We start from the raw sequence: 27,677 nt of genomic DNA on the forward strand, positions 1-27,677 counted from the left end.
GTTAGTTATTGTCCTGAAACTTGTTATTTTATTGTACTTACCATATATAACAAGTGCTATTACTAGTCAAAAATTATCTAGCACTATACTAATGAACTACAAGTCTGCCTGTAACAGAGAAATCCCACAGGCTGACTCAACCCACTGAGCCTAACTACTGCCAGGCTTTGAGATCAATTACCCAGCATTATGCAAGGCAGGGGCTACAAAAGCCATTAGAGAACAGCAATTTCTACATGAAGAGTAGTGAATTAGGGATGACATTTCAGCTCTTGCATTTGCCAGTTTATGTCAAGAAGATAACATTAATTACATTTGGATTTTGTTTTGTTTCACTGCAGTTGTCTCTGTTCTGTGTTCACTTTTATTGGTAATAGGAAGACAGACACTGGTGTTTTACAGATCTTTGCTTTCCCTCTTGCTTGTTCAGCAGGGATGTAAAAAACGCCTTTTTGGATCTTAGACTACTAAGTCTAAACCCAGTAATTTAGACTAATATATTACAGTAACAGACTGCTGGTGAGGGTGAGATGTGTGACAAAGTGGAAACTAAGGAAGCTCCATTTTCACACTTCCTACAATGACAAGAAAAAGGCTAGGAATTTAATAAGAGCATTGAATTTATGCCACATTTTCAAGCATTTTCACATATATCCCTAGCCTGACTCTCTGTGCCTAAATATCTACACCTGTGAGAAGTCCATGTTAGCAGTAACTCCAAAGAAAATTAGTATTTAAAATCATAGTTTCTACTTCAAGGGCTTAAATCAAAAATCCTGAAAGTAAAAATAAAGTTATTTACTTTTGTGTGCACTGGATCTGTCCCTTGGTTATCACAAGATAAACTAAATGTTAACTTCCTGCACTGTTAATTTTGGCTATGTTTATCACTTCTTGTAAGAGAACAGAACAATGCAGCCAGCCCTGTCTGCATCTCATAATAAGTAGTCCACTGTCTCCTTCTTCAGTGCACTTCTATTTGACATATTGCCTCACTGTATTTTCAGAAACTTGTTCAAGATGCCCACTGTGCAGATATCTTCCTGCAATCCATTTCAGTAAGATTTGCAGTGTGATGAAACATGACTGAAAACTGGGAATTATTATTTTTTTTACCCTATTAAAAATTCAGTTGATGCAATGCAAAGTAAATAAAGTACCACCAATAAGCTATCCCTGGACATAAAATGCATACTACTTCTGTCAAGGTAAGAAACTGCCATCCAGGAGTGGATGCAACCATAAGGTTACCTATTCTGGAATTACACTAAGCATATTTCTATGACTTATCCTTAGGAGAAGTGAAATTAGATAAGACTTTTTTTCCTTTCCTCTCTATTGACAGCAAAGGTATCAGGGAGAGAAAAAGATGTTATTGCTACACTTTCTTCTTTACAAAACACTCAATAGAAAGATGCTACTAAAAACTCCCATTGTCAAGCTAGTCACCGTCTTTATACTGCTTCCTAGTCCAGACATTGAGCATTTGACTCCTTCCTTGTATACACTGAGTATATTCAACAACCCATCTTTACAATACTATTACAATTGCTGGGAAGGAACAGTAGAATATATGCACGCAGGCTACAAATTAAGTTTTCATTTACATTTGGAAGAAACACTCCTCAAAACAAACACCCCCACCCCCAAAACATATTAAGATTACTTCTTTCCTTCCCCTAAAGCAAACTACGATATCTTACCTGGTAGGCATCTAGCTGTTCATCAGTAAATATCGTTTGCTTATTACCCATCTTAAATGAGGAATTCTTCCTCTATGCAAATGCATCCCATTAGAAGTAGCTGGATTCCTCTGTATTGTAGGCATTTAGAGCACGTATACTCTGTGAATGTGCTGAAAAAATCCCAAAGCCTGCATTGAACTGTTTTTGACTGTACCTGTCCAATGAGGAAGGACGCAGTATTGGGAAATCTTTGCAAAGGCTTGACTTGAGTGTGCCGGGAAGGAAAGCGTTAAAATCACAGGCAGGTGTCGCCCAAAAACAGTGATGCCATTCTCCCCCTTTTTCAGATGCTTTTCTAAGAGGCATGCAGAGCTTTTATAACGTAAAAACCGAGCAGCCAGTACTAGAAGAAATCAGCTCTGTACTGCCCCGGTGCCTCACTCGCCTGTTCACTCCGCGACTTCGGGGCGCTCCTGCTCGGCACCTTCATGTTTTAGAGCAGATTTGCGTCACCCGATGGCGCTCGGTAGCGCAGTCGTATTACACACACACACACAGCAAATCTAGTAACTAGAAAAATGGATTAGTAGAGTAAACGTTTCTGCAGCAAGTCTCCCCACAGATGAAAGTACCCCCTAGTCAGTGCTCGGATCTGACCTGTACCATACTGCCAATGTTAAATACAGCTGGATGGAGGCTCAAAGTGTCCAGAGCGTCCCCACAACATCACGGGGTGCCGCGGGGGCTCCACAGTAAACGCTTATGTCCACATTGTGGCTGTAACCAGCCCTGGCTATCAAGGATGTCAGTTCACTATCAGGGGTGCCAAACTCCCAGGTATGCCAGTGAATGCAAGTATACCTTCTCATATTAAATAAACAAACAAAAAAATCAGGAAGATTAAAGTCGTTTAAACAGACTTTAATCTGACTCCTTCGGCTGAAGCAAGCACAGCTGGAAAGAAAAAAGTTATCACAGCCTAAAGCAAAGGTAGAAAGTACCACCAGAGGGCTCACTGCGTATTTTAAAGTAATACAACCCTATTTCCGTATTTCCGGGAAAAATAAAATAAAAGAAACAGAAGAGCATGTAAGAGATGCACACAGACAAAATGAATAAACTCGAACAAAATTATATTATCTAACATCTGCAGAAGGATAAGCTCTTACAACAACAGTAGGAAGAAGGCTGAGTGAGAAAGGATAGGAACAGGGAGGAAAGACCTGTTATGAGTAAGTTTCTTTAGACTCTTCACTTTCCATTTGTGCACACAGGAACGGGAGAGGGTTTATAAATATTTAATAAAATTCCTACCTTCTTTACCTACAGCTCTGCTAATGGTCATTATTTCCTCAGTAAGTTAGCATGTTTAATAAAAACACCTGGAGAATTATCTTGTGCTTTTTCCTACAGCTTCTAATGATCCTGACCTGATAACAGCATTGGATAATAGGAGTTCACTTTACCTTGGCATATTACAACAAAGAACAAACATGTAACAATAATACTGAAAGTAAATGTATTGTATACATAGTAAAAATATCCTATGAAGTGTGTTGGATATGTAGTAAAAACATGCTAGGAAGTGCTGAACCATTAGACTGTTCTAAGAGGCAATTTATTTAGATTGTTAACATTTAGAAATGCAGATTTGATTAACTGCAAACCAGCACTGCCTTGAGCTACAAAACCACAAGGTATTGCCATATATACAAAATAAATGGCTTGGGATGAGAATGCATTCAACAAGGCTTATCACTAATAAGCAAACATCAGAATTTTAACAGTGAAAGAAATGGATTCTACCAATAGAATATATTGCAGCACAGTTTCAAAATAAGAAGGAAGAAGCTACAATAATAAGGACAATACAAACTCTGAGTGACCTACCATCAGATCAAAAATGCAGCTAGCATCTATTCAAGTATCAGACAGTTGAATTGACTGTTACATGGCCAAACTGACCTCTGTTTTTGTAGCCACTAGTGTTGTGGGTTTTTTTTTCTTTTCCCTCAAGGTACAGTAGCACTGGATTCTTGCTATGTTCAAAAAGATCCTCCACAAGCAAGTCAGAATGTAAAGAAGAAAAAACCCCAAACCTGCGAAATACAGTATTTCTATTTATTAAAAGTACTCTTTTAACACACTTTTTGAATCAGACAACAATCCATAAGGGCCCCTTGAGATTAAGACCTTTCACAGTTCCGAAAGTTCTTATACATCCTCAACTCTGAATGAGCTTCATCATTGGCTTTAGTGGTTATGCATATAATTAAGTACATTTCATATCCATGATCTGGTGCTACTGAAATACCAGAGCTAGCAGCTGTTCTCACTCAGACCAGACCAATACATAGTCAAGTGATTTGCATGAAATAGCACTCCTTTCACAGCCACCTAATTCAAGCTGCCTGTCTATGCAAATCAGATTAAATATAAATGGCCAAATTATCTTTCATGTCATTATATAGAATTGAATTGACACCAGGGGTGCATTGGGCTCCATATCTTTTCATCTTGTGATTCTGTATACTTAACAGTATTACTACAGTGAAAAGACTGACATCTCATTTCTTCATTTTTTACCTGCTTTTATATTCCTGGCTGTTTGGTCCCACTGTATCCTAGATGACACACATCTAGGATACACACATCTAGCCTCTATCTTTAGAATCAAAATATCAACAATAAAAAGCAGAAGGGATAAATGGAAAGCACCAACTCAGTAAGACTTCCTTGTGGTTACAAAGTAGGCCAGAGGTAGAGTTCCTGAGGTTCACAGAGATATTCCTGTTCATGCCTTTGGGCCTGGCTTTCCACTCTGCCCCCTCCACTTTTCTCTTGCATATTAGAAATGCTTTGGTTTCATCCTAATGTAGAGAAATTATGTAGGAAAACTGGTATGGCTAAAAGAGTTGATTGCTTTAAAAGAGTTAGTTCTTGCTTTAAAAGAAAGACTCTACTTACCAAGAGAACGGCACCCACTTAGTATATAGACAGAAAATAAACTGTTTCTTCAATTCTTCTTTCCATACTCTGAAGAGTATTCTTGATCATTAAATAAAATTAAAATGCACAGATTTTTAAAAAGAGGATTCAAACACTGATTGTTGAGGGTTCCACAATACTAGCTAGTTCTTCTCAAGCATGCTATAGTGGTACCTATATTTCACTGCATAATTATCTTGCTATACTAACTGGGTAAAATTTAAAGACAATATAATGCACAAACTCTTTTTGACTCCTTCTGTCTGTTTGTATGTATCAAAGATCAGATCATTTTCCAGTTTGTTCTTTCTCACTTCTTCTATCTGTTTGTATTTATCAAAGATTAGTTTAATTTGCTAGTTGGGTGTTAAGCAATACTTACTCTCAGCATAAGTTACTGCAACAAATCAATACTTCTCTATGTACACAGCAAGATCTGACCTTAACATTATCAGTACCAGCTTTTCATCACACTTTACTGTATTTCAATTTCTCTAAACTGTTTGCCAAACCAAGTGATTTTAAGCTATTTAGCAACACACAGCACATATCTTGCAATCAATTGCAAATAAAGTTTACTAAGTAGTGTAAGTATGTATACACAATAGTCTTGATATTACACTGGCCATTATACCTGAGAACATGGTTAAGTAGCCACCATTCATCTGCTTTAAAAGTTTAATTCATGGAACAGAAAATATACTATCAACCATGTACACCAGATTTAATATTTTATAGCAAGATGGCTGTCAGCTGCAATAGTTTAACACCACCTAAGGCTGCAATCTGACCCCAGCTGCAGGGACCTGTTTCCACAGCCAGAGCTCAGGCAGTGGGATAAATCATGCTAGCACTCCTGATCACCTTCAGTGCAAAGTCTCCTGCTCTGAACTGTTGCTAGCCATGGCTGCTACACCAGGTGACTTTGTTCTGATTTATTAGTAGAGGTGTAAGTTTAATAACCTCCAACAGACAGGTCATACTACCTTAAACTGCCTCTACAAATTACGCAGTGAGAATTTGACTGTGGTTTAAGTATGAAAGCTCTTATTCCTCATCAAAGGAAGATCAAGATACTATGAACAGAGATCACTTTACCTGTTAACATGATGATGCACACAGAGTTTTAACAATCAAGTTTCATATCTACTGCTTTCACTGCTCAAGTTGGTTTGCTACAACTTTGAGTTTTCATATATAGACATAATCTAAAGTTACCCTTTTAATTGGGGAAAAAAGAACCTGCAAGATTTCATGCTCATTACACCAAGTATTCAAACAATTTCTCTTCTACACAGATATTTCTTTGCAGAGTAGCGCTTCATAAAGATTCACTCTGTTAGCAAAAAGAACAGTTTTGATCTAGAAGGGCTGCCTGTACAGTTATTCTGCTGCTACTTTCTTTAATTTAAATTAGGGCCCCCTTCTACCGCAAGTGTAAGTAACAATGATCACTACTTGCAATGGTTACAAAGGAAAAGTTCTATCCTCCACCGAAGCTGTGGAAATTCACCCCAAGTCTGTGGGGCTTGTTTTATTTACTTGAAGCCTATTCACAATTCTGTTTCCTCACAGGTAAATGAGGAATAATAATGTTCACCTACAATACGTGCTGTGGAGAAAAATAATTAAAATGCTTGTGAGTCCCTTAAATGAAAAATGCTACAGAGCTACAAAACATTACCATCATAATATGCTTCACCAACTGTCACAACTTGCCTCTTATTTAATAGTTATTGCAAACTGTAAATAAAAAATGAGCTGTAAATACACAGTTACAATATAGAAAATGAGTTAAAATGATGGTTTGACACTACTGCAGTAGATAGAAAGGTTTTCCAACACACGACTGATAGGATGCTTAGGCCCCACTAAATTTGCCTGGTAGTGGCTAGCCTATAAGAGAATGCTTCATGGGACTTAGCCCTGTCTTATGAATGACTAAGCAGAACTTGAGAAAGACGCAAAACTCACGGCCCTCAAACCGATGAAAGATGCTGACTATCTGACTAAATGCACTTGTTATGATAAGCAGGAATTTTCTGTAGAGAGTTTTTAATGCTAAAGAAAACAGACAGAAAGGAAAACCTTGTGCCAAATTTGTTGGTTTTATGACCTTTTCTACCTAGCTTAATAAAATACACTATCTTGGAAGATGGCGGTTTCTGACTGCATTTCATTAAGCCCAATTTATCCATAATAAATTAAGTAAAAATTACCTTTATTTTTTTAAGATGCTTTATACAAGACAATGCTTTGGCTCATGGACAAAATAATTTAAAAAAAAGTAATGTTTTCCTAAGCAGACTACATTTAATATAATGCATTTCCTCATAGGGAGTCTCAATACAGTGATCAGTAGGGGAAAGAAACTACTGCTATCTCTATATAGGTATCTTTTTTCTAGGCAAAAGAATTACTGATGGTTTTATTCCTGTGTTGTTTAACCCTTCTCAGAACAGATCTAAACCAGCCACTGTTAATGTGTTATTGTAGTATTATTATGGTAGCACCTATAAGACACAGATCAGAAATCTGTTGCAATAGCTGTTGAAAATATATGTAAATAATAATTTCTCCCCAATTTGTCCCCTCCTCTCAATTTACAATAAAAGTGTAAACCAAGAAAGTACATGCAGATACAGTCAGAAAACACAAGAAAACAATGTGAATATACTGATCAGCACATAATCAACTTAACATTTATGGAGTCCTTTAGTAAGCATCATGACAAAAGAAACAACAAATATATAAAAAGGAATAGAATAGATGTATACATCTCATGGGAAGCAGTACAGTAAAAACACTAGAAATTCAGCTAGTATGTCCTAGAAACATCATAGGTCAATCTGAGATGGGAGCAGGCCTCAATTTACAAAACGGGGCGGGGAGGGAAAGCAGTGAATAGGACATGTAAGCTGTGGAAAGTAAAGATGGCACAACAAAAAAGCCAGTATGTGCAAAGTATGATCAAGCTTTGAACAAAAAAAAAAATATTTTACAGAAACATTTAGAACAGATATCTGCAGGAGCAATCTGGATTTTAAGACTAAAATGAAAAAAGCAGCAGTAGTTACCAGAAGAAAATCAGTATCAAGAGAATTCTGCACACTTGCCATTACAGACAACATATGAGATACTATTCTCAATTCAAAGCATTATCAAAAATAAAATAAAACATACACACAGTAGGCTGCTTCAAAAATTGCGAGTACCCTCTGGTGCCCTGTCATGGGCCGGGGGCGGGGGGAAGAGCAAGCGACCCCTAGAAAATAGTGGCTACTAACGCTGTACAATTTTGAGGATTTCTACTTACTCACCCTTTCAAGACAAGAGCAAACTGAACACACAGTGTTAGTCCTGTGTTTTCAAGCACGTACAACAGGACAGAGGTAAATAAATGGAAAGGCTGCAAGTATTTTTATAACTCCATCACCAAAAACTGGCACCAAATTAGACTGAGCTAGAACCCAAATCTTTATGTTGCCAAAAAAGTGTAAGAAACCAAAAGTAGTTTTGGTTTTCTTTTAAATTGTCTTTTGAGTTTAAACATTCAGGATATATTAGACTCATAGTTTATATCACTCTTTGCAACCACTGAGTTTAGAAATTCGCTCTTGATTTTAAATCAAAGCTGAAAGTCTCATTTATTCCTATAATTAATTTTTTGAATTGACAACAAAAGTTGACATAAATTGAATGAACAAAATTGCAAGCAATGGCCACACTGTTATTTAGACAGCAGAGCCTACCATATCATAAGAGAAAGTCTCTGCATCACCATTTGTCTAAGCAGATCAAACAGGAGGTAGGAGTACTACCACTATTTCACAGGTAGGAAAATATTTTAAAAGTCAGATGAAGCAGTCATTCCCAGAGGTCTGAGCTCAAACTGCCTTAGTTCTAGCTTGGTGCTTTACTCTCAAGAACAACCCAAGCTACCTTACCACCCTTAAGCAAAGAATAAGCATTTCTTAACTGCTTTAGGTGGGACTTTAAAATAGCAGTCTCAATTCTTATTTATCATTGTAACGGCAGTGTAGTCTCCCTTGCCATACGCTGCTCAGGAAGGGACATTCCACAGCTTGGGGCCTCCCAGAACCACAGCCTAAGCAGACTCCTAAAACTGACACACAGGACCATCAACATTTTTAAGAATAATGATACAAGTACCTAAAAAATTTAGGCAAATACAAATTTTGTACTGCCCCTATTTCAACAGCTTTGTTTTTTGACACTTTGAAGTGCATGGTTTTTTTTCTCTGCTGCAACAAATACCTGACACTCTTCTTTGTTAATGACAACTATTTTTTTCCTGTAAACGACTCAATTCTAGAAGCTGAGATTTTATAAAAGTCTCAAATGGTTCAAAACTGGAGGCCACTTGCAAAACTGCTTTTGTTTGTCGCTACATATATGCCATAATGGTACCTCCTCGGACACCACACCCGGGGCTCCCTGCGGCTCTCCGCCGGACTCCGTCCTCCGGCGGCACTGGGCTGAGACCACCCCAGCACCTCACGCACCGCTAAGGGCGATGGCTCCCCGGCAGCATCTCCGCCAGGTCGCCCGGGGCAGCCGGGCGGGGTCTGGCCGGGCCGGTGGCACGCAGTTGCCGGCGCTCCCCGCGGTACCTCAGCGCGGCGCGGGAGCGAGCGCACCGCCCTCAGCGGACCGCCGTGGGGGAGGAAGGAGGGAAACGTTTCCCTCCACACAGAACCGGGGCAGCGCGGCCAGGGCACAGAAGGACGGGGGCATCCCCGCTCCCGGGGGCAGGATGAGGAAGGAGGCTTAGCCCGGGGTAACGGCGGGCGGGAACTGACGAGCCGCCGCCACCGCCTCCTCAGCTCTGCCGCAGCTGCAGTCTCCCCGGGGGCGGGGCCTTAAGGCCGCGGGGGCGGGGCGTGCTGTTCTCCGCGCGCCGGTTCCGGTTTCGCGGGAGGCGCGGGTGTTCTCAGGCCTCAGCGAGTCGCGGTGCCTGGGAGCATCATGGCTGCAGCCGCGTGGATCCCTACGGTAAGCGACGGGGGACAAGCTCCTTCTCTGCGCCGCCGTGGGGCGGGCGGGCGGCCGCCCGGGGCGCGCGTGTGTGACCTCGACCGCGGCGGCGGCTCAGTGGTGCCTGAGGCGGTGCCGCCGCGGGGGGCCGCCCGCCCGCCCGCAAGGTCGCGGTGCCGCCGGGCCCTGGCAGCGCTCCCGAGGGGCGGAGGGCCGCAGGGCTCACGGCCGAATGCGGTCCTGCGGGGGTGGGCTCTCTCCACCCCCCGCTTCCCGGGCCGGACCCCCGGGGCGGCGGCGGGAAGGGTCCGTGGCGGACCCTTACTCAAACGGCAGCTGCTGCCCGTGGACGCCCGGGGCGAGGGCCGGCCGGGGCGGGGGGAGCGCCGCGCCATCCCTCCCGGCGCGGCCCCGCGGCGGCGGCCTGTCGGGGAGGTCGCGCCGTAGAGGTCACGGCAGCGGTACGGCGCCTCGCCGCAGTCAGGCCGAGGAGGGGATCAGCCCTCGGGCAGGAACGGGTGATCCCCGGGGTGCGCCTCCAGCTGCGCGCTGCTAGGAGCTCCCCCCGTGCGGGACTAGCCGTGCGCTGCTTACAAGCAGTAAACGTTAAAACGTCATTCCTGAAAACGGCCTGCGATACCAGTCATTACAGAGTCTTCCTGAGGAAAAGAGGCAGTCACTGGGTTTTGTCCAGTTGCTTTCTGGCCCACTACCTGTCCTTTGGGATTTACTGGCTCTGAGCTATTCTGAAATGCAGCTGTTATTCCTGGGGCTGTCACGGAGTCACTGCTGCTTTTTGCCTTGGGTAAATGAAATTTATTTTGCGCCTTTTAGTAATAGCCTGTTGGAGGCTAAGTCATCGAGGAAGCCCTGCTTCACGTACCTGCTAAATATGGAAGAACTGTCAAGAGTTAATCACCATACATGACTTTAATGTCAGAATGGATCAATTTTGTTTAGCCTGATTCTCTGCTGGCGTTACAGATGTTGAACTTAAGTCTAATGTGCCAGGCCCATGTTTTCTGGCAAGACAGACTGTTCCCTTTCCAGGGCTACTCTGGAATGTGAATCCTGACTCTGTATGTGGGAACTGTACCATGAGGGCACTACACTTGTGTAGTCAAACTCACCTTTTCATTTATTGCTCCAGCTATTGCCTCAAATATATGGCTTGCTATGGTAGATATTGCTTGCCTGTTGCAATGACCTTGTACATCTCATGTTGGGTTACAAGTAAAAATAAATTCTAGCTTAAATTACTTCTTCCACAGCATTCATTACAATATACATGAGAATTATATTGTTTCTAGTTGTTTCCATTAGTGCCAACATAGTTTGTCCCTTCTGCCATACAGCTATGTTTAAGCTCTATCTTTACATTTCAGTAAAGACAGAAGGTTACAAATACAAATTGGACAGGAGAGGAATACAAATTGTCAAATACCTTCCCATCTAGCCTGATGGCTGCAGATAGGCTGCATACGTGAGTATGGTAGCACTGAAGTAGTGTAAACCTGTTTACACTTAGAAGTCTTCTGACTCTTAAGTCACAGAGGCATGAAAAATCCTAGAGAGGAATGTAAGATTGTGAGGCTGTGATTTTTCTGCAGTTAAGTTATCGATACTGATACGATTGGGGATTTTGTCCGTGATGCTCAGCTAGGCAAGAGCTCAAGCCGAGATATCACCCCAGTTTTGAAGCTTAATGCCAGTTCAGAATATTCAGATGTTAGAAAGTGTAATTCTTTGACTATGCTGTGTAGACTTGTTGCTATGGTGAATTTTGTCTTTAATGTGCATTTCAATTACGCTTTTTAAAAACTGTCAGGCACACAGAAGGCAACAGTACAAAACCTACAGATGAAAAAGGTGGAAGAACAAAATTCACCACAGTTTGAATGGAAGAAGTGACACTAATGTAAAGTAGTTTTGGAAACATTACCTAAAATGTGTAAAGATACTGTCCACCCAACTGTTAGTGAATGTTGTTTGATTTTTCACTTTGCTTTCCATGAATCTTAATCCTTAGCATATCATCTATTTAGAGTTACTGCAACTTTATTTCAAATGTGTAGTATGTAAGGACTTGGGTTATTGTGCAGTAACTTCCCTTCATCCTCAGGCAAGATAGGAGGGTATGGCGCACTGCAAAGCGCAGCTGTCCTAGGTTTTCCTTGGGCTAAGAATACCCACATGAGGTGTTAGTGCACAGAATGTTAGAGAGCAACTTGGAGAAGCGTTCGTTACTCTTGTTTCATTTGGATTTTTGTACTAGTTCGAGATAGGGAATTTAAAGCAATATGATTTTAAAATGCAGATTTGCTGCAATATTGTTAACTTTTAAAAATTCTGTTTATGTAGTAAAATAGCATCTTTCTGTTTTATATTCTTGCAGGTTTCTCGATTGCTAGGTGCTTTCAAAAACCAAAAACAGGTGACCAGAAGTTTTGGTAGTGCTGTGAGTATGATAGTACCATTTTTTTCTTTTAAGAAGTTTCTCAAGAAAGGGGTTCAGAAATTTATAAGATTGCTCTTGTTACTTTTATGTTCTCAAAAAAATAAGGCCTAAATAAGTGAACATACGTGCTTTTAATGCCATGCTGGATTTATATTGGTTAATTACTGTCTTTGGCAATTGCATATTAAAGTGTAAGTGATAATACAAAAGGCTCTAGCAAAATACAGAAGTGGCATGACGACTTTTCACAAAATATGGACATAAGCTAGTCTTCTGAAACTCATCTGGAAATGGGCAAATACTGGGCAAAGTAGAAAGATTGTTGAGAAGCTTCTCATTTTTTTTATTTTACAGACTTTCCTCTAAGCACTAGATTTACTTTGCTGCTTTTAGATGCCTTGCATCTAAAGTTCTGCCTTTTCAAGGCCCTCTTTGGAGTATTTTAGACACTGATTGTGGATTTCCTTGTAGATGTTTTATCTTCTTTATGTGTAGGTGTTTGAAGTGCCCACAGGCTTTTTTTTTTTCAGTGAAGGCGGCCTTGAAAACTGCTCACCCAGAAGCAGGGCTCAGCACCACTGCATGCACCCTTAAGCAGGACTTAATTTTAAAGAGGAACCGTGGCTTTTAATTATAAGTTTTGTAGAACAGTAGGTAGAACAGATAGAAAAGAAACTGAAGGGTTGCTCATATCTTATACAGTATAAAAAGATTTGGAAGGTGAGGCACCTCCAGTTCTATTTATACCACATTAACTGTTTCAGATGAAGCATTCTGTGGCTCAGGTGGAGCCCTGCTGTCTTGCGAAGCAACAGCGCAAGACTGCACAAAACTAATCTTCAGGCATTCCATCAGTTATGCGCTTGCTCAACAGTAGTGTTCTTTTATCTGAAGCTCTGCTTCTGTTGTTGTGCACAGTGAATTTATTTGGCTCAAATTAGTCAAAAAATCAGTCAATATATATTGAAATTCTGAATATTTTGTGTGGAGAAGGATGGAAACATATCTTGTGAGTTGATTCTAATGGGGGTTTTGCAAATAATGCTGTATCTGAGCTGCGTTTTTTGTAGGTAATAATAAGCCCTTACAAAACTGTTGGAAATCTTTAAAGAAAACAAAAAGAGCTGGGGCACGTATGATTAGAATACTGATCATAGGTTGTTTTTTTTTTTATCAAAGCAAAGTACTTTCTTCCCCTGTTATTCAGTGAGCCTGGGGTGGGCAATTTATTTCATCTGTTTGACAATGATAAAAGAAACAAGACTGACAACATTATGGGAGGAAAATAACTTGGTGGTGTTAAAAATGGGTCAGATTTTTAGGAAGTCACTTGAGAAATTTAGATATGCATGATATGTGTTTTTTTTAAGGTGAATGTAGCTTTTCATAAATTTAATCTTTTCTAGCATGTGTCAGTATTATGTAGCATGTTGATAGTATTGGAGACATACAGGTAACAGAGCCATAACTAGGTAATACTATCTCCTCCAAATTTCAAAAACATAACATGCTGAGATCATTCATTTCAAGGAGTACTGAGCAGGAACCTGCCTTTCAAGTTAAACCTCTGTGTTTTGAAATAGGAATAGATAGAAAGCAGATTTTTAAACAATTCTCTCACAACGTGTGCATGCTCCCTTTGAAAGCAAGCTAGTCATTCACGCTTCTGTCCAATACTGCTATTCTTCATAGTGAATATTTGGTAACTGAAACTTTCTTTTCTTTTCTACTAGTTACTTGGTTCCTATAACACATGAAAATGTTTTCTACGTAGAAAACAAGCATTCATTTGTTCTCCTACTGATGTGTCTCTACCTAGGTACAAACAGTAACTTTAATCCCAGGTGATGGCATAGGACCCGAGATTTCTGCTGCTGTCATGAAGATCTTTGATGCTGCCAAAGTAAGTCATATTTGTCTTGCTGTAAGCATTGTAAGTTTAACTACAACAAGTATTAACTAGGTGTATTAAAAATGTTTTCTCTTTAACTTCCAAAAGATCAAGTCATGTTTAAGCTATTAAAACTTCTTGACAATAGGAAGAGTCTGAAGCTTCAGCTAATAAAAGACAGGATTGCAATATCAAGGCAGGGTTTGAAACTGTCAGCTGGCAGAGGAGTAGAGAGTTGAGAGCAAATGCTGTGTTTAATTTTTGGAAATACGAACTCAATATATCATGTGAAATCATCTTGTTGATGTAGCAATCCTGAGCAACTGATAGAGGATGTTCTTTCATTCATTGTGACTTCCAGTGCAGATGAAAGTGTGTCTGAAAGGACTGGCTTATTCTTAGAAATCAAACTTCTGCACTGCCAAACACATTCACTTAAGTGATACGAAAACTAAGTATATCCAAGAACTGTTTTACTACCTATCTGAGGAACTTCACCAGAATTTGTCCAATTTCCTTGAAAGGAAATACAGCTCTTCAGGAAAGATGCCTGTTAAATTGTTCCATATTAGTAACAGCACTAAGGCATATTCCCTTTCTATTCCAACTATTTGACTTTGATTTGGAAAAAGTGAAGTTCTCTTTAATTATATATGAAAACCTTACAATAGTTTTGGTTGTTTCTGGGCAGTCAAGCAGGAGGTGTGGAGGGGTAAAACCTAAGTTTGTGTGTAAGTGCATGTTTGCAATACTTAATCATATTTGTTTGTTTTAAAGGGGATTCTCTAGTATGTTATGCTTAGATTGGTTCCGTTTGCTCATGAAAGCCCTCGTATCTTTTCCTTTATGGTCCTTCCTGATGAAATGAATGGGTGGCAGCCTGTCTCCACTTAGAAGATTCCCTTGGTGAATGCAAATTCAGAAAGCATTGTGGAACATTTGCAGATTTTCAGTTAGATAACAGATATATATCTATGTTATGTACTGTCTTCCAGGCAGTATGGATGATGACGGTTTTCCAATGTCTTGTCTCTTGTATACAAGGAACTCAACAGCTCTAAGAGCTTCAAAGAAGTAGCGCGTATATTGCAATTCTAACAATTTCTGTGTATATAACACCTACGGAGGCATCTTGTGGTATTCAAGCTTATGATGATATGTTGCTCATGCTATTTCATTTTCACTTACTTAATTACATTTAAAAAAAAATTGTTTATTTTTGAGTTCAAACATCTCATGCTTACTCTCACTCACCAGAGAAAAATTGTTTAGGAAGGCCTGGACAAAATTCCTTATGCACCTTTTTGTGAAAGGGAAGTTAAAGCTTGAAGCCAAAGTCATGGTATTTAAGTTAACATAGAGTAAATGTGTTTAGGCTCCTATTCAGTGGGAAGAGAGGAATGTTACAGCTATCCAAGGACCAGGAGGGAAGTGGATGATACCTCCAGATGCCAAAGAATCCATGGATAAAAACAAAATGGGATTAAAAGGTACTTCAGGGGTTAATACAAAGATATTAAATACTGTTGTTTTTATTGTGAGTCTAATTTAAAGCCAAAGTCCTTCATCAGTAGCACAATAAAATGGCTAATTATAGGACACAGCTTGTCAGGTAGTCTTCTGTAATCTTGAATCAGTCCTTCATTTCAAAGCCATAACTTTCATAGATCTTCTAGGAAATATGTTAAAGGCAGGTGTTATTACCTACCAACCTTTGGACTCTATGCAGAATGCGTTTCTAATGCAGTTGACATACAGTAGTATGCGATAACTACTCCTAATGAATAGTATCCTTTTATGTTGTTTTCAGTGAAAACATTTTTGTAAAAACTCCTATTCCATGTAAGGGTCGCAATTTGGCCTTTAAACAGCTGATTACTATCACTGTGTAGTACTCTTGATAGCACAGAGAATTCCCATGGCATTTCGGCATAAGGGTTAAACAGGAATTTGGAGATCCTCTGTAAGAGTACCACTTCACCTAGAGTTTCACATCTAAAATTCATGGAGGGGTTTATCTTCTCATTCCTTCTTGGTTTTTTTTTTCTTCAGGGCCTTTAAAGACCCCAATTGCTGCAGGGCACCCATCAATGAATCTGCTTCTGCGTAAAACCTTTGACCTTTATGCAAATGTACGTCCCTGTGTGTCAATTGAAGGGTACAAAACCCCATATACAGACGTGAACATTGTCACAATTCGAGAGAACACAGAAGGCGAATACAGTGGAATTGAGCATGTGGTATGTTGCTGAAAGTGTTGCATTTCTGGCATGTTTTTTGTGTTTCATGAATGATAACTTTGCCCATCTCAGTGGCCTAGTAGTAAGAGGTTGGGTGGTGTTTTTTAAGTTTGCCACCCATAAAAAACTTATTTTATTGTGAAATGCATTGTCGAGACTGCCTCACTCAGAATTCTACTACTTTGTTCCAAACATTCATACTAGTGACTTGAAAACTGAGCTTACACTTTTACTATCAATGCAACTACTGTCTTTCAGATTGTTGAAGGTGTTGTGCAAAGCATCAAGCTGATCACAGAAGAAGCTAGTAAGCGTATTGCAGAATTTGCTTTTGAGTATGCCAGAAATAATCAGAGAAGCCATGTTACTGCTGTGCACAAGGCAAATATTATGTATGTTGACACTTCTTTTTGAGAAGAACAACAAATAAGAATATGCATTTAATTATAAATAACTTTTTAAATCTTCCTCAAATGTATAACTTTTGTTGATCCTAGTGGGATTAAGTAAAATTGGCAATAAGCAAAATAAATGCCTCCTAAGTAAAATGGGCAATACTGACCCAGTATTCATAGGCCTTTAATTATTACATACTTATGTTTTTATTAGTAAGTTTATAGTAATCCTGTGACTTTCCTTGCAAAGTTCTTATTTTAAAAATATCTTAAACTAGGACCATTTTAAAAACTGAGGATAAAAATGGCTAGTGTCTTTTACAGTTTCCAAGCCACTTTGTAATGAACTGAGTCACAACACATGTGATATTAGGTGACACCACCTTTACAAACTCAGTAAGCCTTTAGTAAATAAATATGAGTAACTCTGAGAATTAATGTATGCCTGTTAAACTACTGATACAAAAGTATTTTAGGAGGAAATTTAAAAGGCGTAACTTCTCTGACTGTAATATATTTAAAGTATTGTTCATATTTAACATAAGGAATAATTAGTCACAGATTAAGTTTCTGCACTCCAATATTTTTATTTAATCCTCTGTTGCATGCAGTTTTCTTTATCTTCAGTATTGCTTACTTACAATAACTGCAATATTCTCTTGCTTATTTAATTGCAGGAGAATGTCCGATGGGCTTTTCTTAAGAAAATGCAGGGAAGCAGCAGAAAACTGTAAAGACATTAAATTTAATGAAATGTATCTGGATACTGTGTGTCTGAATGTGAGTCTTTATATGTTTTAATTGTGGTTATTTTTTAGTTTAAATTCTTAACCTTACTGAAAATATACTTCTTTCTAGATGGTTCAAGATCCATCACAATTTGATGTGCTTGTTATGCCAAACTTGTATGGTGACATCCTCAGGTATGGAGATTGTAATTTAAACTAACCCAACATGTTAAAATACTGTTACTTTCCAGACAGTTATTCAGGTTACACGCTAGCCAGATGGGTGATGATTTTATGCATCCAGAGTTTAAAACTTTATAAATCAGACTCTAAATGGGAAGAAAGGGTGGTATTATTACACTTAAATTATTAATATATTGTTGGGAGGTGCTATATTATGAGAATGTGCTTCTTATTTAAAAAAAAAAGGTTTCTGCTTATGGAGACTATGAATATTGTTCAGATGGGGCAGAAGAGAAATTTCTCCCAATGTGTGAAGAATTTAATGGCTTAAATTGTAATAAAGAACACTTAGTTAGATATTGGGGATAACTAACACTTAGTTAGATATTTTAGTGCTAATCTTAATCACTAAAATAGATTAAGATGACTGTGGGGCCATAATGTTTACAGCAAGCTAGCCATACAGTTAAATGATTCTGCATAGTCACTGAAGAATGAAATGTGTGGCCTTTTAATATCCTACCAGCTCTTGTTTTATGTATTGTATTTTTTCCTTATCTTCAAATTAAATTTCATATTTGAATAACATTAATGCTAGAGGTACTAGATGTCTTGAAGGCAAAATCCATCAGCACACATTTTTCATTCTGTAAAATGTTTAGGTAGAGTGTAAATTCAATTAAATACTGCGTGTAAAATTAAGTATCTTAATCTGAACTTTCAAGTGTATAACATAACATTGCTTCTCCTTGCACCTCTAAGGAGAGATTGAGAAAATAGCTTGCATCAGAATTTGTTTAAAAGTTCAGTGATGACTTACATCTTAGAATCCATCTCTTGTTTTTGTACAGCTAATAAATGTAAAGATAACTTAAGTATAAGAAGAAATGCTTGTTGAGCTTCTCTTAAAATTGCACTCTCTCTCTGATAAGGCTGTCTGTCACATCTAAGAAAAACCAGACTCCAACTAATGCTTCTTGCTTTAAGAATTGATAGAGGAGTCCATAGGGCCCTCTCAGCAGCTATTAACGCTGTTAACTAGAAGAGATGAAATCAGATGAGTCCCATCATCGGTACTATTTCAACTCACTTCACCTAGTTCAGTATTGCCGATTTTAAAGTTCTCATAGAAATTCTGTAAAGAACTTCATAGTTCTAAAAATTGTCAATAAATTTGAGTCTGTTCTTGAAGAAGGGCACTTTTGTCATGGGGCAAAGTCTTACCCGCAGTGCTTTTTTAAAGCGTGAACATAATGCCAAACAGGTTTCTTGGCCTGAATAGGTACAGAAGGAAATCTCTTATTGTGAAGTATTAAATACCTAAAGTGACAAATGTAGACTGCATCCATTTTTTCCCCTCAGACTCTGTACAACTAAAGCTAATTGGTTTATTTTAGCTTAAACTTAAAATATTGTTCTGCATTGTCATCCAAACTTTTCTCCTTGTTAGTCCTTGATTAGCTAAGTTGTAGGCAATAAAACAGTATGCTAAAATATCAGAGTTTTAAGAGCCTTGTTTATCAGTATGTTTGGCTTTGAGGGTACAATATGATGACAACAGGCACCGTTGGTTTGTCCTTCCCCATGTTAATTTTGGAGGAAACCAAATGCAAATTGCTTATGTCTGATGATCTGCTAATGTCAGACTTGTGACTTATGGGCTGTTCAGTAAAGAGAGGGGGAAAGCTAGTCTGGTGTCACCTGGAACATGTTCCTTAAGCTATATGCAATAAACTTTTAAACTACTAGTAATTCATCTACCTAAGCAAAATTCTTCCACGTTTTTTAGAAGGACTTTACATGTGAAAAGTAGTTCTGTGGCCTCTTCAGATGACATCTGAATAGTTACAGGGAACTGTACATTACAGTTTTTGCTAGTTTTTGAGACTTCTACAGGTATTCTGTGCTTTGAGTACCTTTTGCTGTGCCTATGTCTTAATCAGCTTTATTCTAGTATTTGGAATTTCCTTTTAATTTTCCTTTATTAAATTGTCTCCTGCTAGTAGTTCTACAAATTTTCAAATGTTCCAATGGAGTACAAGTGGCTAACAGCATCTATTCTTTCCCAATAGTATTCTCAGACAGTGTGGGTACATAAAACAAGTTATTGTTGCAGTAAAATATGAAACAGAAATATTTTAATTATTTTAATACCTTGCAGAGAGACAACTGTATACAGAAAAAGTTGTGGGTTTTTCTGTTTGTTTGTTTTTTGGGGTTTTTTTCCTTCTTTTTCAGTGACTTGTGTGCTGGACTGATTGGGGGTCTTGGAGTAACACCAAGTGGAAATATCGGAGCTAATGGAGTTGCGATTTTTGAATCTGTAAGTCTTCGTATGCAAGCTATAGCAGTAATAACTACTTTGTCTCAACTTAAGAATCTAAAACTTTTCCATGACATACAGTGTGGTTGTCATTTAAGTAAGTTCTCCATAAAACTATTTTTCTACTGTGAAGACAATGAAACTTTACCCAGAGAGAGTAGTTAAAGTATGTATTACACATAGATTTTTGCAAGTCCTTTTACTGACACTTTGTTTTCCCCCTTTTTTGTAAGATAAACACCCTCTGTGAAACAGAACTTGAAGGGCGCAATTGGGAGATATTAGGTGACATAGTTCCCCCTTCCCGATGCCTTTGAACTGAGTTGTTCTGGTCTTTCCTATCTCCTTTCCACTAATTGTATCACCGTGAATTAATTCCTATTTTAACATGCTTGTGCACAAGGACTATGTTTCAGGTTGCTAGCATACACTTGAATTGCCTAGGACATTTTAATCGACATATTGACGTTGTAACAGATAGGTTCACTTTTATTTCTAGGTTCATGGAACGGCACCAGACATTGCAGGAAAAGACTTAGCAAATCCAACTGCCCTTCTTCTGAGTGCTGTAATGATGTTGCGTCACATGGGACTACACAAACATGCCACAAAAATTGAGACTGCATGCTTTGATACAATTAAAGATGGAAAGGTAATATGAGGGTGTGCAAATAAATGCAGTGAATTAAAATCATACTCTATCACAGCAAAAATTAACTTAGAACATTAACACCAGAACAGTGGATGACCTGCTGTGCTGGCCTGACGCATGAGCAGTGCCGCTATCCTTCTCTAATAGTAATTATATTATCTTTGGTGGTATTAAATCTGCCCAGCTCAGTAATAGGGATAGGCTGTAGCATTCCTTGTGTTTCAGTAATGCTTATTCTACATTTCCACAGCTTTGTTACTCTAAAAGCTAGAACCGGAGTCAGTTTTTCATGAAGGGGATTAGAGGTTTAAGTAACTAGTGGTATTTCACTTGTGAAGTTTATAATGCATACAAAGCATATATATTTAAATCTGGATCCTGAAGTGAAGGACACTTATTTGCCTTTCACAGGCTTAATCATCCACTTCATTTATAGCATTTCAGTCCTGACTGTAATACTTCTGCTTCTTTTTTTTCCGGTCAATTATATTCTTTTTTCCTCCTAACTGCTTTCACTGCTTTTTGGACTTAGAAAGAACAGTTTTTATCCAGTAGTTACATTTTCCCTTAAGATTGTATGTGATTTCCCTTTGGCAATAAGTGTCTCCAGATTCAAGACTCAAATGGGATATTCTGGGGGGGCTTATGCTCTGAAACCTGACTTGAATTTGTGCTCTTAAAGTTATTGGTTCACACATCTACTTTGACATCCACCCATCCACCTTTTCAAAACACAGCTGGAAAGATCCTGAAGATTGCAGTTAAAGAGGATTAGCAGTTAGCCATGCTGGTTCAATTACCTTGGGCAGGAGCATAAGCAGCTGCTTTGTAATTAAAAGTAACAAGCATGCTTAAACAAAAAGCTGTCATCATTTCATAAGTGGTCTGTTTGCAGCTATCTTACTGTGTGTAGAAGCCAGTTAAAAAAAAAAATCTAAACTTACAAGTGAATAAAGAGGTGCTCCTGTAAAATTCCCATTTACTGCTCTGGAAATGAAATCCTCCATCTGCAGGTCAGTAATTCTATGGAAGATAACATAGTGCAAGTTTTGTGACATGGCTACTCGTTTACTAGTTACTTACAATGTTATGATTATATGCTCACAATAGAGAGAATCTTCTTGAATTGAAAAAAGCATAATGCAGTTAAAATGACAAGATCCTAAAATAGTAACCTTTGTTGTTTCTCATGCTTGCTATTTCTCTCTTTCCTCCCTTCACCCTAGCCATTTAATTAAGATCTCTGTGTGTGTCATGTAAGGGGAAAACTAATGATTTTAAATTGTCTCCTAGACTGCTCTAATCTAGCTAGATTGGACAAGTAATGTTGTCCAATTTTTATTTGATTTTACTATCTTCATGTTGCCAGACAGGAGTTGTACTTGATGAAAAAGTTTCTTTTAACTCTGCATTTTTCCAGCTCTTAACTAAACTAAGCAAACTTAAAGAACTGTTAACATGCAGCATTAAGAGCTATGTGTGCTTTTTCTGTGTGGGTTTCCTTAAAAAAAAAAAAAAAAAAAAAACACAAAACCCCAAAACCGTACTGAATGACTCTCAATTAGTTGCCTTTGTGCTGAGCCTTCATATATGAATTTTACTTCCAAAGGACAAACTTCTTATTGAAAAATTAAATAATTAATTACACTATTTTGTGGCCAAGTGACTTTGGAGAGTTTTGGCCAAATGCACTTTCTTCCTCTAGTTAAGACAAAATCATGTTGAAATCTGGTAACATAATGCTTGATGTTCATACTCAAGTTTTCTCTACCTGCTTCAGTCTGCATAGTCCTTATTGATGAAGGCTATATGGGATGCAGAAAAACTCAAACTTGATGTATTCCTTCTCACCCTTATTTAGTATCTATACACAACATGCAAGAACAACATATGGAACTGTTCAGAAACAAGACTAGCCCTATAAAACATTTTAGTAATACTATTTTTTCTTTCAGGTCTTGACAAAAGACTTGGGAGGTAGCGCCAAGTGTTCAGAATTCACGGAGGAGATCTGCCGCAGAGTACGGGACACAGATTAAACTTTTCTCATACTACTTGTAATAACTCCGAAAGGACACATCACACAAAGTACATTATATGTAACCTGATATCCATATAGTTTGTTTGTCTCTTAAGAGAGCAAATTTTTTAGTTAGGGCCTCTCCATTAATAAATTTAGTCCAAATGGCTACAAATGCTTGTGCCTGCTTTCAGTGGACTTTTTAAAGTGCTTTGTCTTATTTATTTTTTTCTATCTGGTGAACATTTTTATGTAAGTGAATTCTTTTATTGCCACTGTAACTGTCTACCCTTTTCCATTTCAACTATAGGTTTTTACTTTCCACAAAGAAAAATTATGCAAATAAACCAGTAACAGAATTAGTGAAATGTAAAAGCACCTTAATGGTTAAAACCTACTTTATTGATCTTACTGAAATTTAAAAGATAGGTTTTCAGCCTAACAATAGCACAAGATGACCTTCCTAAAGAAACGGGTATAAAATAACTTAAAATAGCAATTTCATGTTAAAAGCAATGAAAAAACCCACTCTAGATACTCTGGTGATTCATGAAATATAGCCTTGCCCTCCAAGGGCATGAATAAAGAAATAGAAAATGCTAGAGATTTAATCTATTTGTGTATTTTAAAAAACCCACAACCATTAACCAGCAAGAAGTGAGAATGTTGAAGTAAAATTATTTTTCAAATCTATATACCAAAATAATTCTTACAAATTTTTCTCTCTGAAACACACTTTACAGAGTTCTAATGAGAGCAAATTATAGAAAATTACTTCTGCCATATATTGTGAACAGAAAGTATTAACTTTGCAAATTTATACTAAATATTTCATTACTTCTGCTAGAATGCTTTTTGTGTTGTACTTTTATGCATAGTCTGTTCAGTGTGTCTTACTGTATTGACTAGTAATTTTATTCTAGAAACTCTGAATGTAAGGGACTAGTCCTAAATGGATTAAGACAGATCGAAGGTTTGGCTCTGGTGCCTATGTTCCAGAAATACATTTCATCCCTATTCAAGGGGATCTGAGACTATTTTTTCCCTGCTTACTAAGCTTAATGGGCACAAAAGCAACTCCTTTCCCTCCCTGCTTCATTGCATACAGATTGTCATATGAGTCATTCTGATCTGTATGTCTTAAGGTATGCTTCCATTAGTAGACCCTACAAGAAAATGTGTATTTTAAAACTCATGACTATAGCACAGGATTATTCCTCCTGCCAGAACCAGGCTTCTTAAAGCTTAATTCTATTAATAGATATTGCTCCACTTAGTTACTTCCTCTTAAGACTGTTTAGGCTGGTTGTTTCAGAAGTAAAATCAATTTTGAGTAACTTCTTGCAGTGTCACTCTATAAAGTAAGCATCCCAGCTTTTTTTTTCTTTATACAGTCTAACGACATGTTGGAGGAGGGACAATGAGCTTTATTCCTCATGCACTCTGCTTTTGGTGAATAGGGCAACACTTCTTTCTGTGTTTTACAAGCTGCTGCTTCCTTGTTTCCCTTAGATTAATATTGTTAAAGAACTTCTGAATTACCATTATGCACAAAATGGGGAAAAATAAACTTTTTAAAGTCCTGTTGCTTGTTTTGTTTTTATAATCCTAGGCTGCTATCTTGTCTTGTGTGTTGAGCTGATTGTTGGTACTTGCAACAAATCTTAACCCTATAAGATCTGTAGGGCTGGTAATGGAACTTTCATGGAAACAATAGCCTAGTCTGCATGATTTTTTTGATCAAGAACAGTGGCTGTAGCCTGCCTGCTTGTGTTAGCTATTGTAACTCTCTGCCAAAGATCACTTACTAACAGCAAACCCTTTAGATAACTTTCTGTCAAGTTTATTTTTTTATAAGGGGAAAAAGAAATGCAGCTCACATTTGTCAGAATTAGTTCAATGTGAATATTGAAACACGCAGGTAGTGTTGCAACACACTGACAAACATTGCTTCTAAACACTTTTGCTTAAAAAAAGTGCTGTAAACAATTTTAAAGAAGTTTCTGTTCTAAATAGCACTTTAATGTGAGAGCTCCTGTATTTGCTACTTTGTGTCTTTCAGTGTTAGGGAGCTATTCTCCCACCTTTTTTGATTATTTGTTTTTAGGAGAAATAGCAATGCTTATTTCAACATGAATTTAAGAAGTGATGAGCTGCTGCTTTCAGAGAAGTCTGAATTCTAGCCACTGTAAGAATGGAAGAGGAGTGTCTTTAGGTTCAGAAATGTTGTCTTAGTGAACAAAAATAAACTTGTCTCTGGGAAGGTAAAAACCAGCCCTCTTGATTTTTTTTTTTTTTTAATTATCTTTATCATTGGAGTGGTATAAGTTTCACTAAGCAGTACTGCTAACTACTGATCTACCAAAATGTATCATGAGCTACAGGCAACCTCCCGTAGAACAAAAAAAAAAAAAAAAAAAAAAGGGAAGGGAAGATCACTGTATAAAAAAATCTTCCTTCTGTTTCAGTCTAGCAGAATTAGTTATACCTGCTTTATACAACACAAGAGGATGTTTTTCATCTTAATCGTTTAGGGCATAAAGTAAAAACAGAAAACAGACACTGTGTAGATGCTTCTGTAAAAAGAGGACAAACTATCAGGTAAGTATCAGGAACAACTACATTGACACAGCAGTTTTCTAGTGGTTCAGTTCAATAGACTACAAAAACAAAACAAGCATAATCTTCGTTAATGCTTTTGATTAGGAAATACTTTCTTTAGCTCACAGATCTTTCTTAATGCTTGGATGAAAGACTTCTTATTCTTCATAGAAGGAGTCTACTTCATTTCTGTATTTCTCAAGCACGGTGAGCCGTTTTAACTTCATTGTCGGACCTTAAAAGAGGGAGTTAGTCACAATAGCAGAAATAGGAACAAAAATTCCTACTCAGTTTGAGCTTTGGTTCCTAAGATTTTCTATTGAAGAGCTTGTTTGGAAGAACATCTCCCACTCTGAGTATAGATACCTGCTAAAAATGAGAAGCAAGCATGGTATGTAAGGTTGCCTCCACATAAGCATGAGGACTTCAAAGGGAGCTGCAGATAAGAGGGTGATGACTGACTACTACTACTTTTTTCATTTAAAAAAAGGATGATGTTTTTGAAAGCTTTTAAACAATTCCCAGTTTATTCAAAGAGCCTGGTAATGTGCTTGGGACTCTGTTGTCAGGCTTTCATGTTCTTGCTTCTCTCTCTCTTTTCTTTTTTTAAACGAGAAATTTTCAGTATTATTACTGGAAGTTATTGATACTGTAATGCACAAGGAATTAACCAGAATTGACTGTTTAATTGCCCAAAGCAATCTGAAATTTAACTCTGAGCTGTACTTGTAAATGAGCACAGATTGATACATACGTACACCGCAAAACCTCCAATTTTTGTATTCTTTAACACATGCTGCATAACGATTTCTTCCTTTCCCTCTAGTGGCTGTACCCAGAATTTGGCATGCAAAACTGTATTTGTATACTCTTAGATCAGCAGCCTCTTTACTGTGTATGTACCTCAATATAAATCAGTAAATCTTACCTAGTTCTCCCCCAGAAATGGAAAAATCTCTTGGCAGGACTATCCATTTTTTAATACAATGAACCCTATTAGTAGCATTCATGTTGACTTTGTTGATTCCCTCCTGAATGGCCTGGTAGATCGCATGGTCTCTTGTAGCTACAATCTCTGATACTTTAGTGGCTTTACTACCAGTCTTCTGGCAGAAGTCTCTAGCTTGCTCAGTGAGAATGTCAGTGGGATCAGATGTATCTGGGTCCAGCATGCTCTAAAATATCAAATGAAGTGAATCATCAAATGCTCATTCTTACAAGGCATTAAATGTTACTCTGATCAGGTCCTCCCTGACTAGGAATAATCAAGAAGGCTCAGCATCAACACCCAAACATTCTGTAAACCTTAAAAAGCAGAAAGACCTACAGATGATGGTGCTTTTATTTCCACTTGGCTACCAAATGCAAATATATTTGGCTTATATGCAGATAACACGAACAGACTTAAAACATGTCAATGAATCAGGCAATAAAGTCCATCTATATACCTTGAATTTCTACTATATTTTCCAAATTACTCCATTGTTACAGGGGAACATTTAGCTCATCATTAAATTGAATTACTGTGGTGTAATGTAAACAGCTTGAGATAGAAGCATTCTTCGAAGTTAGACTTCTTAAATTAGTATTTCTATTGTACCTGTAGATAAGGAGTATCAGTCGTAGAGGTAAACAACTTGAGAAAAACTAAAGGGTAGTTCACTATGTATGTACACAGAACATGAAGTGCAAATGTTTCAGAAAAAAGTGATTTCTCAATTGAAGCGTATACCACAGCAAAGCTATTAATTATTTTGTTCTACAGTCAACCTTCTCGTGTTATATGAACAGAACAAATTGTAGAGAAATGTTTCTGTTGGAAAGTCTGCTTCTGTTGGAAAGTTTCTGTTAGAAACTGTTTTTGCCCCTAACAGAAACATTTGTTGTCTTTGCTCATCTGTAAGAATAAAAGCTATTCTTGTGCTCCGTTACAGAGACTTCTCACTCGTTCAACATTTCTTAAATTTAAAATTTGCATTTAAATAAAAAAAATAGGTCTTACTCCATGTATAGGAGAAACAGCAGTAAACACATAGATGTTTAGCAGATTATCTAATCATAAGAAGTTTAGATCATCGGGATTTGGTCTGTAGTTGCTATGTATTTTTTTCCCCACTAACATCCTCCTATCTAATTTTGGGTCTTTTTACAAATAGTTCAAAATTCTTCTTGTTTTGTTAGGTGTAGGTATAATTTCACTGAAATAAATTTTATAACTGGTGTACCTTTAGGGTCAGCAACATTGACAAAAACTTCTTTTTATCTCCAATCACCATAGCATTACTAACAATTGGGAGTTCTTTTTTAACAGCATCTTCAATTGGAATTGGAGGCACGTTTTCACCTCCAGCTGTAATAATCAAATCTAGGCAAAAAAGAAAGGCTGTTAGTTGAATTCAAATAAATTCCAAAGATCAGATTAATGTCTGGATCAACCCACTTTTCGTATACTGACATAAAGAATAAGGGAGATTTTTTTCAAAGATAATGTTTTCAAAAAGAACAAAGCCTATTA

The 27,677-nt window shown here is 37.8% G+C and overlaps 3 protein-coding genes across 9 annotated transcripts in view; 1 reads left to right on the forward strand and 2 right to left on the reverse strand.

Moving 5' to 3' along the window:
- Positions 1-9,337, reverse strand: part of CIB2 (calcium and integrin binding family member 2) — a 55,095-nt gene extending 45,758 nt beyond the window's left edge. For 2 of the 7 annotated variants that reach the window (XM_072871430.1, XM_072871436.1), the window contains exons 1-2: positions 9,105-9,337; positions 3,651-3,784 (exon numbers count right to left, since the gene is read on the reverse strand). Coding sequence is in view for 2 of the 7 variants with exons in the window: in XM_072871434.1 (XP_072727535.1) it covers positions 1,704-1,754 (51 nt within the window). In the remaining 5 variants the exon portion in view is untranslated. Of the gene's footprint in view, positions 1-1,703; positions 1,860-2,342; positions 2,371-3,650; positions 6,346-9,104 lie in introns of those variants that run through there. The other 5 variants (XM_072871431.1, XM_072871437.1, XM_072871432.1 and 2 more) reach the window with 4 other exon arrangements.
- A 160-nt stretch (positions 9,338-9,497) lies between these two features.
- Positions 9,498-24,144, forward strand: IDH3A (isocitrate dehydrogenase (NAD(+)) 3 catalytic subunit alpha). The gene is made up of 11 exons (XM_072871426.1): positions 9,498-9,689; positions 12,067-12,129; positions 13,949-14,032; positions 15,396-15,510; positions 16,073-16,260; positions 16,519-16,652; positions 17,333-17,435; positions 17,514-17,578; positions 19,805-19,889; positions 20,389-20,541; positions 22,497-24,144. The coding sequence occupies exons 1-11, from the start codon at positions 9,663-9,665 to the stop codon at positions 22,578-22,580; spliced, it is 1,101 nt and encodes a 366-aa protein (XP_072727527.1). The 5' UTR covers positions 9,498-9,662; the 3' UTR covers positions 22,581-24,144.
- Positions 24,145-25,100: 956 nt separating this feature from the next.
- Positions 25,101-27,677, reverse strand: part of ACSBG1 (acyl-CoA synthetase bubblegum family member 1) — a 40,970-nt gene continuing 38,393 nt past the window's right edge. Inside the window, exons 12-14 of the mRNA XM_072870342.1 lie at positions 27,388-27,527; positions 26,091-26,337; positions 25,101-25,397 (exon numbers count right to left, since the gene is read on the reverse strand). Of these exons, the coding sequence (XP_072726443.1) occupies positions 25,321-25,397; positions 26,091-26,337; positions 27,388-27,527 (464 nt within the window). The 3' untranslated portion in view covers positions 25,101-25,320. The remainder of the gene's footprint in view (positions 25,398-26,090; positions 26,338-27,387; positions 27,528-27,677) is intronic.

The sequence above is a fragment of the Ciconia boyciana genome, chromosome 8 (genome assembly GCF_034638445.1).
Source record: "Ciconia boyciana chromosome 8, ASM3463844v1, whole genome shotgun sequence".
Lineage (NCBI taxonomy): Eukaryota > Metazoa > Chordata > Aves > Ciconiiformes > Ciconiidae > Ciconia > Ciconia boyciana.

Bases quoted from the DNA above. Each gene is read 5' to 3' on its own strand.
- IDH3A (XM_072871426.1), top strand. From the start codon at position 9,663: ATGGCTGCAGCCGCGTGGATCCCTACG. The intron at 9,690-12,066 runs GTAAGCGACGGG...ATATTCTTGCAG, and splicing joins CAGCCGCGTGGATCCCTACG to GTTTCTCGATTGCTAGGTGC. The intron at 16,653-17,332 runs GTATGTTGACAC...ATTTAATTGCAG, and splicing joins GTGCACAAGGCAAATATTAT to GAGAATGTCCGATGGGCTTT.